The 13,940-nt window shown below is 42.9% G+C and overlaps 1 protein-coding gene across 2 annotated transcripts in view; it reads right to left on the bottom strand.

Annotated features, from left to right (window-relative positions):
* The window catches only part of LOC103820243 (sphingosine-1-phosphate transporter SPNS2), a 133,839-nt gene that overhangs the window by 52,634 nt on the left and 67,265 nt on the right, over positions 1–13,940 (bottom strand). For both annotated transcript variants that reach the window (XR_007779167.1, XM_050981941.1), the window contains exon 4: positions 546–697. Coding sequence is in view for 1 of the 2 variants with exons in the window: in XM_050981941.1 (XP_050837898.1) it covers positions 546–697 (152 nt within the window). In the remaining variant the exon portion in view is untranslated. The remainder of the gene's footprint in view (positions 1–545; positions 698–13,940) is intronic.

Below are 13,940 nucleotides of genomic sequence, written 5' to 3'. Positions count from 1 at the left end.
TTTCTCTGTTTTGGACTATGTTGGCCATGTATTCCCTGCTGGAAATGAACCCATATTGCCCTTTTTCCCAGGATGTTGTCCAGCTCTGGGAAATGGTATGCAAACTATGCAAAGCCACCTTGCTGACAATCTCACAATAGAGGGTCAGCAATTATTTTAAAAAATAAAAATAATGACAGATTCCCTCCTGTCCCAACAATCAGATACTGTGTTGGGCTGATAAAGAAATTCCACTGAAAGAAATCAGTCACCCAAAAAGAATAAAATATTTTTATTCCATTTCCACCCCATTGCTGAAAAAAGTCGGAAAAAAACCTAAATAAACCATCAACAAACTTCCCATTAGTTCCCAAAAGTCACACATGAACCAGTAACAGGGCCACAAAAGAATCTAATTCCTGCAACTAATTAGTCACTGCTCACAATATTTTCCTGTCTGCATTTCAGCCAAAGTCAAGAACTATCATCATTAGCAATTTCAGATCTATGTGGGATTATTTAGGAGGAAAGCCATAAGCAGATAGAAGAACCTTTGTGTCACTTACCTGCCCAGAGGAATTGCAAAGTAGAAAACAGAGAGCATCAGGGTCCTTGTGTTTTTGGTGAACAGGTCTCCAATGATGGTTGGTGCAATAGTAGAATAACTCGCTTCACCAATGCCAACCAAACCCCGGGAGAGCACAAGGAGCCAGAAATACTGAGAAAAGAAATAGAAACATTAGCAGGTCCCCCCTTGGCTTTTTTATTTCAGGATGGATAGCAGTCAGGGAAATACAAATTCATGTGACTGGAAAATGATCCTCCTGTATGCATTTATTTTTAGAACTTCAGAGCTGTTTCATTTGTCTTTTACCCAGAAGAAAGGGACGGTATTTTTTGTGAAGATTTATAGGCATGAAAGAAAAGTAATAATAAAACATTACTCGGACATTCAAGAATTTATCCTAAAAGAGGCAGAAGACCCCCAGGTTGTTCCCAGATCCCAGCTCACTCTTGCTGCTTTGGGAAGGCCGGGGGAGGTGGGTGAGTGTAACAAACCCTGCTCTGGGATCCAGGAACAGCAGCTCCTGCTGAGCACAACCCATCCTCCCCAGTGTGCCAAGGACTGCTTCTACTGGGAAATCCTAAAGGATCTTCAAAGTTGGGAAAGAGTGGAACCTGAAATCCCTCAAACTAAATGTCCTTCTTCACTAAAAGCTATGGAGTAACAGAATCTTTCAGAGGTGCTAATCACCCATCTCACTCCACCTGCCCTGAACAGCAGCAGGCACCTCCCCAAAACTGTCAGAGGAGACCTGAGCTTTACTGGGAACCCTGGAACATCAGTGTCCTCTGTAAGCAGGACCTGCAGGGAGTGACCCAGAGCCACACAGGGCAGGGGCAGGCAGGAGGCATTCAGCTGCCCAGGGAGCACCTCCCTCTCTGGGTGAAGGGCAGTCCCACAGGATAAGGATATATGGAAAAACAGGCGACCCCAAGGCCTGGGAATGATTGGTGCACACATCTGACTCCATTGATTCAGAATGCTGAACAATTGCTTTATTAAAACTATTATACTATACCCTATTAAAGAGTACTAAAAGGATACTATACAAAGATACATACTAAAGAAAACTCATTTCTGTCTCCAGTCAGTACACAGCTTTTTCCAATTGGCCAAGGAAACAAAACAATCCTCAGTAGAATCCAATTGACAAATCAGTTCCATCTTCCTAACAATCTTCCTCACATATTCCACATGTGCAAAAACAACAGGAGCAGCAAGTAAAGATAAGAATTGTTTTCTCTTTCTTCTCTCAGTTCAGAGAATGTGAATGCCACAAGGATACACTTCACATTCAGCACTACACAATCTAAAATGGTCAGAAAGGAATTGCTTATCCAATAGAATTTTTAATGGCTCATTTCAATCAACACTTTCATGAACTATGAGAACCTGATTTTCAACCTAAGTTTCACTGCCCCTGCAGTTTTCTGGGTGCTGCTAAGACACAATGCTTTGATGGCTGAATACCAGATACATGAGAACAAGCAAACTCTCAGCCATCTAAGCAGTTTGAGCTACACCCAGAAATAATTGCAGGGACAGAAATGAAGCAGTCAATGCAGAAAGTTGTAAGCACAGGGAAATCTATTTCTACAAATTTAACCTCTACAAATCCTCAATTTGCTGTCATTATTCTGTAGATCATTTGTGAGAAGAACAGCAGGGATTTAAACTAAAGGAAGGCAGGTTTAAATTAGATATTAGGAAGAAATTCTTCCCTGAGGGTGGTGCAGCCCTGGCACAGGGTGCCTAGAGCAGCTGTGGCTGCCCCATCCCTGGAAGTGTCCAAGGCCAGGTTGGATAGGGCTTGGAGCAACCTGGGATAGTGGAAGGTGTCCCTGCCATGGCAGGGGGTGGGATGGACTTTAAGTTCCTTGGGAACTTAAAGTTCCTTTAAGTGCTTTGGGAAAAATGAGCAATTATCAATTCTCCTTCCTCAGATAGGAAAAAGTCAAGGGAAATGACTGAATTTGTGCCCTACAGCAAAGCCAAGCTAGAGTACAAGTCTCATTCACAAACATGGAAAATGCCATGCAGACTCCAAGCCACGTGCCTCAGTCATAAATATATCCATCAGAGGACAAAAATCTACCACTGACACATTTGCATTGTTTTCCTCACTGTAATCCCTGGTTGAAAAGAATATTTTGAGGATTCCAACAGCCACAAAAACAAAATACTTTCGTGTACCCTTCACTTCCTCATATTTTGGTGTGAATTCTGGAGCAATATGCATTTTCTGCAGGAATACAAGTTCCTTGTTTGCTGGCAGGGTGTGTGCAGTGCTGCTCACATTCATACATCTCCCACAAGCTGCACATACCTAACTCACACACGTGGGTGTGAGCAGAAAGGGCAATACTGTGACTCAAGTGATTTAATTTCTGTCAATTTCCCAATGCTCAACCACTCCACTGCAGAAATATGCTGGCAGTCATTGGTGCACAGGTAACCAATGTATTTTGAATGAGCAACAGTATTTATAACGTGCTGAAAGGCTTAGTCATGCAGAATTAGAAAGCAGGGAACTGCAGGCTGGCTGTGGTTTCTGAGGAAGTTTAAATCTGGATCACAGAGAGGGTGACAGGCAAAGTAGTCACCTGCCTGGGATGAGCATGGACAGTGTTACCTACAGCTGAAGAATGACAAGTTTGTAAATGCACTGGGTGTTCCTCAAATTTGAAATACCTACAGAAAAATGACACAATTTTGTGCTCACCAGCCTGTATTGCCCCCAGTGGATGCACTGGGTAGGAATTTCCTCCTAGCAATGCTGTGAGAAGGTTCCTCTTACAATCCTTGTGCAAAGCAGGAAAACTGTACCAAGTATTCCTTTTGTGGTAGAGTGACTCAGTTTCATCAATAGCATGGAATCAGATGCCAACACATCCTCTCTTTTCTCTCAGTCCCTCTGCAAATCCTGCTCCCTGACTTATCCCATGCTGAAACAATCCAAATATCTGTTTATTGTTTAAACTATGTTTTTTGAAGCAGTGGTATTCAAACTTAAGTAATAAGATTTTTACTTCATCTGGGAATAAAAGCAGTCTTAAAAAGCATAATCCACATAAAGACCTGAATGGTATTGGCCTTCTGAGATCAGATATTTAAGACTACAGACCATCCAACCACTAAGTTGTGACATCTGGATACAAAAATCTAAAACAATTTAGGGAATTATTTATAGTTGGTTCTATACTGTGCCTGGTTTTGGAGCTCTATATCTAGGATTAAAAAGTTCATTCCTCTTCTTACCAGTTCTTTGGGATCTCTGGCTAGCATGCATTCTGTTGGAATTCATATGATAAAATTAGTTTGCTAAAATGAACTGGGACCCCCATCTTCCACCTCTAATCAGTCACTCAAAATTTATGTTTTAGCTGTCTCTGAAGAGGGACAGCTGGGGAGCTCCCCAAGTCAAAAAGTGGTCCCATCCATGACAGGCCTTGTCTTTTTGTTTTCCATAAAAGAAGGAAAAAATACAAACAACAAAACAACTCTAAAATTCCTATGCTGGTGCTCATTTGGACCACAGGCATTCCATGACCCACTCAGAAACTGGTCCCAAAACCACTCCATATGCAATACAGACAGCTGCCAGTTGTGTACATTTACACACATACACCCATAGAACATCCCTTTTCCTCTCCAAGTGCATGTGGACATGACAGCCTGCACAAGCACATGGCACAGTCAGACATTCCACATGCTGAGGGAAATTCTGTTCTCCTCCACAGCTGTAGCAGAACACCTCTGCCATTTCCTCTGCTCTGGATTTTCCCCCCACTGCTTTTCCATCTATGTCCTACCTCAGGGTTCTCAGGAGTTTAATGAAAGAAAAAGGGCTGACACCAGCTCAATTCTCCAGTGCTCAAAAGCAGAACAGGCAGCTCAGACTTTAACTGAATTTCACTGTTCCCCAAGCAGAAATTGATATATATTGAAGAAGCTAGTTTCTTTCTCTATGACTTGGTAACTCTGCTGTAATTTGTTCATCTGTGCAAGGAGGTTTCTGGCAGGAAAACTGAAAATATCTGAGTCAGCTCTCAGGACCTGAACTAATTCCTTCCCCATAGGTTAAGCCCAGCAACCTCAACACTTATCAGCAGTGTTTCCTTAAAATAAAATGCCTGAAACTGAAGTTATTTTGAAACAAGGTGCTATTAGGGCAAGCAATTAATTTGTATTTAATTTTGGAAAGCAGCCACATCAGAGACTGTCTGCACCTCCATGAGGGCTGCCAACATCTCCTGGTTTGGAGAGATGCAGAGGGTTTTTTGGAATGGGTTCATAGCCTCAATCCCCCTCCTTGCCTGTGTGCCAGCCCAAGGTGCAGCTCCCTGGTGTGCTGGGATTCTGTAGCCACAGAGCAGCTCTGTGGCACCAGCCTGGCTGTGGCACTGGGAAGGGACACCTGGGCCACACAACCTGGCTGCTATGAGTTCCAGGAGCAAGTCAGGGTGCAAAATTTGCTCCTGGAACTCATAGCAGGCAGGTTGTGTGGCTCAGGGCTTCCAGTCCCTTTCTGCAACTTGTGTGGCTGGTGAGGCACAAGCCAGGGAAGATTCCAGTACACAATAAACCATCAGCATAGGGAAAAAATGTTGGCTGCAGAGACCCAGAACTGCCACAGCCTTTCTGGGAATTTCCCTTCAAGAGATGACATCACCAGAAATTAATGCCTGGAGAAAGCACTCACACCTATCAATGGGAGGTACAGAGGGTCAATGGATGGGCTCTCTTCTCCCCATCTCCCAGATATACAGAAGGAAAAAACAGCCTCTAGCCATTAAGCAAAAGAAATCCAATTCCCCAAAATAGGAGTGAGTTTCAGAAGGGATACAAATCTTTATGCCTTGAGGATGTGCCAATAAGGACTAGAAAATTCTACCTACAAACTTCTGCATTTCTTAAACTATCAGCAAGAACAGACAACAAGAGTGGCAGATCATGGGGTCCAAGGGACCTGGTCTCATTACTGTCACCAGTGTCACCAACACTAGAAGCTATGGATGTGACAGTCCTTCCAGAATTTACATCTGAAAAAAAGCTTTCATGGTTGGAGTTAAATATTTATGATACAGAACCATTGAATTGTTTGGGTTAGAAAAGACCTCTAAGAACATCAGGTCCAACAGATAAAATGTACAATGTGGTTTCTATTCACACCTTCATACTGACTTTACTCTCAGTCTCCTGCACACATAAATGTTTGATAGCCTAGGACACATGACTGGCTTTAATTATGTTTGGTAAAACCTCCTAATTATACATTTATCCTAGCTGTATAGACCATTCAGGGATGTGTTTTAAGAGGTCTAATTACAGCTTGAAGTTCTTTCTCCTTTTTTAATTAGTTAACAAAAGGAGTAAAGCCACTGGTTCTTTAAAAGATTATCTGCCAGTGGTAAACCTATAATCTGCAAAATATGTGTACAACTCTGAGCCACGAGATTTACTGTCTAAAGAATCATATGATCCTTAAGCTTTGTTTATGAAGTATTTGCATTTGAATGTGGAATAGCTTGTCAGGGTCTCAAAAGAAGCTGAACACATGCTCTTTTCAGATGAGGGACACATGGACTGAGGAGATCCCACAGACAGAGACACTCCAGAGTCATGAATTCCTGTGTGTGCACAGCACCAACGCAAACCATGTTTAAAACTGCTGTTGCTGGTCTAAAGGAAGGATCTTTTATACTGCTACAGCACCTGCACCTGCACCCTTCCCTGTGTGAGGATGTTGAGTTAAACTCCTGTGGATAATGCATTTAGCTGATGTAAAAGAGGACTCAGTACCATTAAATTCCTCTTTGAGCTGAGTTTTGCCATATTTTCTTTCTTTTCTTTTATAAACATTATGCAAAAATCAAGAATATAGGATCAGGGTTTGCATCCTTTGAAAGTAGATGGGCATGAAGTCATTCCTACCACAGGCAGCTGGGGTTGCCACATAGAGCCTAAAATGTGGTGAAATGACAATAAACTAAGGAGAAAGCATTGGGATTGACCTAATTTCCCTGAGTTTCACTCCTGTTTTTCTCCAGCTGGCTGAGCCTTGCACTAGGCAGCTAGGATAGCACAGCAGTCACAAGTGATCAGTTGGATCAATCTGAGACACTGCAGGAGCCATTTGAACAGAGCAAAGCCCACAGGGCTCAAGTATCAATTCAAGGGCTGCACAACAGTGGTTCCCTTTGACAGCTGCACTCACATGCAAGAATTTGCCCTCCTTGAGCAGACCCTGTATTTTCTGGCCAGGCAAACACCCCTTCCTCCTCTGCTCCAGTAAGTTTTCCCAGCACTCTGCAGGATTGAAATGGTGAATGATGACACACCACACCTTTTGCCAAAAGATGCACCATTAACTGTGAGGTAAGGCAAACCAGGAACCTGCTCTGAGTATCGGGGTGGTGACTAAGAGCATTGCCTCCTGCACAGTCACAGCTCAAATTCCAGCTCCTTAGCTGAGAGTCACTGAAGAGCTGAGCACTGGAATGACATTACATATTTGCTTAAACACCAAAAGCTCCAATTCTCTCAGCCCTCCCAGGAATGAGGGCTCACCTTGAAAAATATGAGAGTTTCTAAGTCAAACAAGGACACTGACACAGCATGAGAGACAAGCTGACATTAAACAATGAGGCTGATGTTTCAAATTCCATTCTGTGCCTGGATGGATGACAAAGGCCACAGCAGAACAGATAAGCTTAAATACATCTTCCAGCACTGTGCACCCCTAAAGCTTTAAGAAGTTTGCATATATATCAGCAAGGCACCTGGCTTCCATTGCTGGATAGAAGTTCTGGGCACAAATACTTGATGGGAATGCTATGTCAAATCTAGATATGAAACTCAAAGTTACATGCCTCACCTTCTCAAACATCAATGGTTCTAACTCTTCTCTAATAAAAGCAGAATAAATATTGTAAAGAGCCAGAGAGGAACTGCATAGTACTGGTGAATTGTTCCATGCCAATCCTGAAGAACATGTCCTCCTGTCAAGTTCAGCCCAGATTTTTAAGTAACTGAATATTCATTCCAAATTTTGGCCATCTGATGTCTTACCATCTGGGAGATCTTTGAGCAGGAACAAAGGAAGATGAATTTCTTTTTCTTTATTGACAATAATCTTACCTAATCCCTCATGGGAGTTTCCAGCCAAGAGACCAAAATACAAACCAGCATGAGGGCAAAACTGTGCACTGAGTAGTTTTGTTGATCAGTGCTTTCCTCCCCTGTTCAGGGGTTGGCTAGGCACTGGTTTCAGGATTCCCTACAACCAAAGGGAGTGGGTTATGCTCAGTCTGGGGGGTACAAAGGGACCAGCAGGGCACATGCTCAGCTTATCAGCTCTGAGTCAATGCTGAGAGTTATCAGTGTTTATCTGTTTGCTGTAGAGATACCAGTGCACTGAGAAGTTGATGCTAGAGCTACCTGTCAGATAAATCTAATTATGAACCGCCCTTCTCACCTCCACCAAGAGTTCTCCCCTTATCAGCCCTGAGTGCTGCACCCAGGGCAGCCCAGGGCAGCTGCTGCTTCTTCTGCCATTTGTCCCACTGCAGGGAAGTGATTGGGTTTAGATTCCTCTTTTCTTCCCTCATTGTGTGTGTTGTCACTCACCCATGCCTACTTCTCACTCTCCATCTCCTCCATCACAACTACTCTGTAAATCATTACTGCACACAACATTTCCCAGAACCTCCATCACCACTGGATTCTATTTAAGTTCTACAGTTTCCTCCCTTCAAACAGAGCCCTTGATGCCAAGTCCATCATCCATCACCATTTTTTAACTGCTCTTCTCCTTTGCAAGCACTCAGAGAATAAGAGAATACCTGAGACTGGAAGGAATTTGGAGATAGTCTGGTCCCTGTCCCCTGGTCACAGCAGGATCCACAACAGGCTGGTCAGGATAATGTCCAATTGAGCTTTGAGTATCTCCAAAGATGGAGGAGCCACAGCCAGGCTGGACAACCTGTTGCAGTGTTGGACCATCTTCAAAAATTGCTTCTTCTTATGTTTAAGTGAAATTTCTGTATTTTAGTTTGTGCCCTTGCCTCATCTTTTCACTGGGGACCTTTGAGACAGTCTGGCTGCATCTTTACAGCTCCCATCAGGTATCAATAACACCAAAGCAGCTCTGTGGGGACAGGAGCATTTCTAGAGTGAGGATGCCACTTTGACAAAGGTAAAGTATTTAAATTCAGTTAAATCCATATGGCAGACACCATCTCACATTTGCTGTCTCTGCCACATTCACGCAAGCCAGGTTTTGCTTCACTCCTTTTCCCTTAAGCCTGCTTGGCACAGAAAGTATACTAGTTTAAATATTTATGTCTGGCAAAGGATGCTTCTCTTACCCAAAGATCTTCCCCTCAACTCTCACAAGCAGGTCACTAAAATTCAAGTGCAAATGCCCCAGGCTTTCTTCCTTCAAGTGTTCACAGGTTTTATTCCCACATTCACATTAGTTTTATTCACATGTATTTATTCCACATACGCTGGCTGGAGCTTATAACTGTGTTACAGATGAGACACACCAAGATTTAACAGCAAGCTACTGATTTATTGAAACCTTAATGCATTTGATTAATTATTTGCTCAAGGGTCAATACTGAAACCCTTTGCATTTAGGATGGACTTATACAACAGCTTCCAAAGCAGGTCTGATTCCTCTGCAGCACCTGTTTACACTTTGTCAAACACTTCCAAACTTCAGCTCATTTGGATGCATTAAGTGTCTCACTGATTCTCAGCTCTGAACACCTCACCTTTGAACAATTCCCTTTTGGGAAAATTCAGCTGCTACTCAGAGCCCTAAGAGGAGAAAAGAGACCACAGCAAGCAGAAAGAGATCAAAATGCGTATTTAAATATAAAAATGAGCAAGGGAGATGAAGCAAAGTCCACTCACCTTTCCTTTGATTGTCTCTAGTATTTGTTAGAGATAGCTCTCCCAGGTAGCCTGTTCAGGCACACTTAAAAAATCTGGAAAGTTTTATTTGGGAATGCATTTAAGATTCTGGCTGATTAAAGCATCCCTATTTTAAGAGATTTATGTTATTATTTAGTATATAAAAATAACCCATAAGGACAGGAAGATACTCCTTTTTCAAGTCATCACACCCTTCAATCAGCAACTAAAGTGTTTAACAACTGCAAACCTACAGGGAGGCTCTAAAGTGAAACACCCAATCAAGTGCTCTGGAGATAAAAAACAAACCCAAAGGACCCTGGAAGTAGCAAGATTTCCACAGCACATCTTCCACAGAGTTGCTTTGTGCTTCACTGGGACAAAAACCCATGGCAAGGTTTTCTGAGCTATTTGCAAATGTTGAATGTGAAAATCCCTTTCAACACTAAAATTGCAGTGTCTGAAATCCTGGTTCCCATCACTCTCCTCCCTCCAAAGCTGTGGCAGTCCTGAGGGAATCCTCTGTTGATTTTCAGCCATTTTTGGGCAGCACAAAAGAAAAAAAAAAAAAAAAAAAAAAAAAAAAGATAAAAAAGAGCAAGCCCAATTCCCGTTCTCCATCCCATTAGGGAGTGTAATTACAAGACATGGGGTGATGAAGCTGCACCACCAGATCCTGACTATAAACTGAGTAAAGACAAAGCAGCATTTCAACTGCCTAACTGAAGGGCTTTTCATTTGATTGACCTGCCCGTGGTAAAAATACTGCAACATGCAAATGCTGGGATTTACTCAGTTTAGTTTCTTGGTCATTAATATTGGATTAATGACAGGGACCTGGGATGAAATGAGGAGGGAGGTACCAGGTTACTCACACACCAGACCCCATGGAGCAGATGCAATGTTGCTGTAAAATAGACCTTAAAGAAGAAGGCTGATGTTCAAATAAATCACAGTGTTCATAAAGAGCCCCATGTTCCCAGTGCCTGGTAGAAGACAGAGTTAAAACATTTCTTTTCATCCTTGGCTGTGGTGTAAGGCCCAGAGGAGCCCATGGCCCTTCACATGGCTGAAATAGTGGTCATTTATCCCTGTTACAAAACCATTACACCAGAATGTGTCTTCCAAAACTGTTCCCCTAAGAACTTTGATAGTTCTGGGTCGGAAGCAAATGGCTGCTTTTTGTTCCAGATCTGTCAGGTGGGACACACTCTCTAGCACTTGCCTCAAATATCTCTGGCATTAGGCACTATCACAGTTTCCTTCCTGAGATGTGCAAACACAGCCAGAATCACTAAAATAGGGACTGGAAGAAAAACAATGTATTTCTGCAACTGTGGAAACACTGCAAGGTTTTTGACAGCCTCAGGTTCCCAAATGCAGCTGGAATATGGGGTGGCATTCACTGACCAAAGGATATTCACAGGCAGTAATGGGCTACTGTGTCCCAGCCACAGATGAGCCACAAGCAAAGCCTAAATCCAAGAGATTAAACCCTAAATCTCCAACAAAGAGATGCCAGATTTTGTAGAACAAACATTATGAGGCACTGATACCTAGCACTAAGAACATCTCCACTTCCAGTGATATCTACAGAAATGTGTGAGACCCAACCCCTTGAACATGATGGGCTGTCTTGGCTCAAACTCTTTGGTTTGGACCAATTCTTAAGCAAAAATTTAGTCAAATGCATCAGGTTGGATTGGAGATTCTTGGAGAGCACAACCCCATGTCCCTATCCCTGAAACCATTGCAGAAACTGATTTCTCAGCACCCTTTGAAATAAGCTTCATCCAACTGACTGAGACACCCAGGTGTGAACACTCTGCCTGCACTAGACACATTTTCAAGTGCAGAACAAGTTTTGAGAGTGCATGAAGGACACATTTTAAGGGAATCCCTCAAGGTTTAAATTAAATTAGCACAAAGTTACAGTCCCTGAAACTTTTTCCATACTCTTGGTTCTGCTGATTCTTGGCATATTTTGCTTTGCATATGCTAAAAATCAAGTACACCAGCAGGTCAGCTCTTGCAGCAGCTTTGCTTAAGAACCATTTAAATGATTCCAAACTCTGATTTTTGCTCCTGCTTTCTGTTTTCACGCTTCCCTGGGCTTGCTGACTCAATCAAGATCCAGAGGCCTCCAAGAACCCTGCAGAAGGCTGACCTTGCAGTATGTTTGGCCCATAGCTGAGAGATGCCTCTCTTCTAGCATCAGATTTCCAGAGAGAAAGTGGTGCATCTACCAATTCCTTCTGCTTCAGAGTTGCTTCTTATTCATGAACTTCCTTGAGCAGTTGTCATGTTCCTTTCTGAAGTGTTATTAATTGACAAGGTTTTGTCGTGCTGTAGCTTAATTTCATTCTTGAAATCCAGCCTATCTGACAAAATGACAGCCTATTAAACCACACTAAACACATTTGGATGTTTTGTGACTATCTTCTCATGAGGCTTCATCACTCATGTTTTCAGATTTGATGATCAGCACCACTCCCAGGGATTTCCAGCTCAAAATCTATTAAGGAGGGTTGAGATTAGTACTCTAATTTGACTTATCTGAATTGCAAATGCAGTGTTTTGTGTAGCCTGGGAACTTTATACATTTAAAAGAAATGTCAACACTTCAAAAGACTAATTTAGCACCTGGTACTGTAAAACATTTCCATTTTCCCCACTATTTGCACATGACTTAGAACAAAATGGTCCTTTTCTCAGCCTTTATGCACAACCCAGGAGGCCAAGGGTGTGTGGCCATTGAGGAAGCACTTACACTTCCCAAGGAGAGACTGATGCCTTTGGATCAGCAGGTAGCCAGGAGCTCAACCAAAGAAAAGCTCAAATCTATACTTTTGCATCTGAACAGAAGCCACAGCCTGAATAACACATTCTCTCTCTCCTGCATCCTGTTTTTCAGGACAATACACACAACCTTCAGGAACCATCCTGCTAATAGAAAGTTTAGATTTGTTTCCAGGCCTCCTAATGAGCCTAAACCTGGGATGAATGGATTGTTTTCTTTGTGAGGCATCATTAACCAAACTCAAATGAAACACTGTGCTTCCTCCCAAGGCGTAAGCTCCAAGAACACCATCCATAAGCTGTGTCTCATATATCCATGCTAACCACACATCAGTTTACAGCCTTTAAAAATGGCATCATTTCTCCAGACCCATATCTGACCATCCCAGTGGATCATGAAGACACACATTCTACACCACCAACTTGGCACCCTCTCTGTACCCTCAATACACAGCTGGCTGGGAAGCTAATTCCCAGAATAACAGGACCACCCAGGCACTGCAGTAGTGACTTGCTTTGCCTTCTGAACTCGTCTGACCAAGCCTGGCATCCCCCTATGGAAGCCCAGCAAGCAGCCATGGACCCCACACCAGGAATGACTTGTGTCCCTCAGGCCACAGCACTGCTGCAAGGATCCTGCCAGGCTGAGAGGAAATTTAACAATTCCTTTATATTTTAATGTTTGCTTGTAAGTTTACATGCAGCACTACTACTTTTTGTCCCCCCCTTTTTTTTCCACATCAACTGATTAAACCCCAGTCTATTTAAGAAGCATTCATTTTCCCTTTCTTCCATTCCTTCAATGTTTTGAACAAGGTTGAGCTTAAGATACTGCCATAATTATTTATAAAACATAATGCTAAAGCATTATAGAGATTTCCACTCACACACAGTTAAGAAATAAGACATTATTTGTGTTCCATCATCATGCCCTGGGGTTAGGCCTCTGCTGCAGCATGACAAGCAGAATATACATTTTAACAGACAACACAAGAAGAAGGAATGTTTCCAAGACACACACAGCCTGGAAATAAAACAATCATGCCTTCTTCCCTCTGCCTCCTCTGCAAATAACTGGCCCAGGTGAGATTTCCTGCTCAGGCACAACAAAAGCAGGACAGGTGGAATGTTACATTGCTTCCACACCATCCATCAGCTGACACAGCAGATTACCCTTCCTATTCTTCAACACAGAGACTATGAATTCAGCTTTCTGAAATAAATGGGACAAACCTGTAAAGGTCTTTGACCTGCAAAAATCTTTCATGCACCATGCTGCTGTCTCCAGGCATTTGCATGATCCAGTGAAGCAGCACCAATGATGTAGGGTCTGACTCAACTGCCACAGACACACAAAAGGTTCCCACAGGCTTCCAAAGAAGGAGCTGAATCAGAGCCACAATCACAGACCCTGTGATAAAGGTTTCAACATCTTCCAGTAACCCAGATAACAAACAGTGCTCTGAAACAGGACAGGCAATTACAGAGGGCCCTCCCTGAGACCCTGTGCACATCAGCACTGAGCTTTGAGCCTGCTCCTGGCTGCTCTCCCAGCACAAACCTCTGTCCACCTGCTCTAGAAAATGCCTGAGCTCTGAGAGGCAGCTCTGACATTCCAGTGCAAGGAACTGCCCTCGTTCCACTGAACTGGAATCCCAGCCTCTGCTGCAGCACA

Source organism: Serinus canaria, chromosome 19 (assembly GCF_022539315.1).
Source record: "Serinus canaria isolate serCan28SL12 chromosome 19, serCan2020, whole genome shotgun sequence".
NCBI lineage: Eukaryota > Metazoa > Chordata > Aves > Passeriformes > Fringillidae > Serinus > Serinus canaria.
This window is presented reverse-complemented; position numbering and strand designations above follow the sequence as displayed.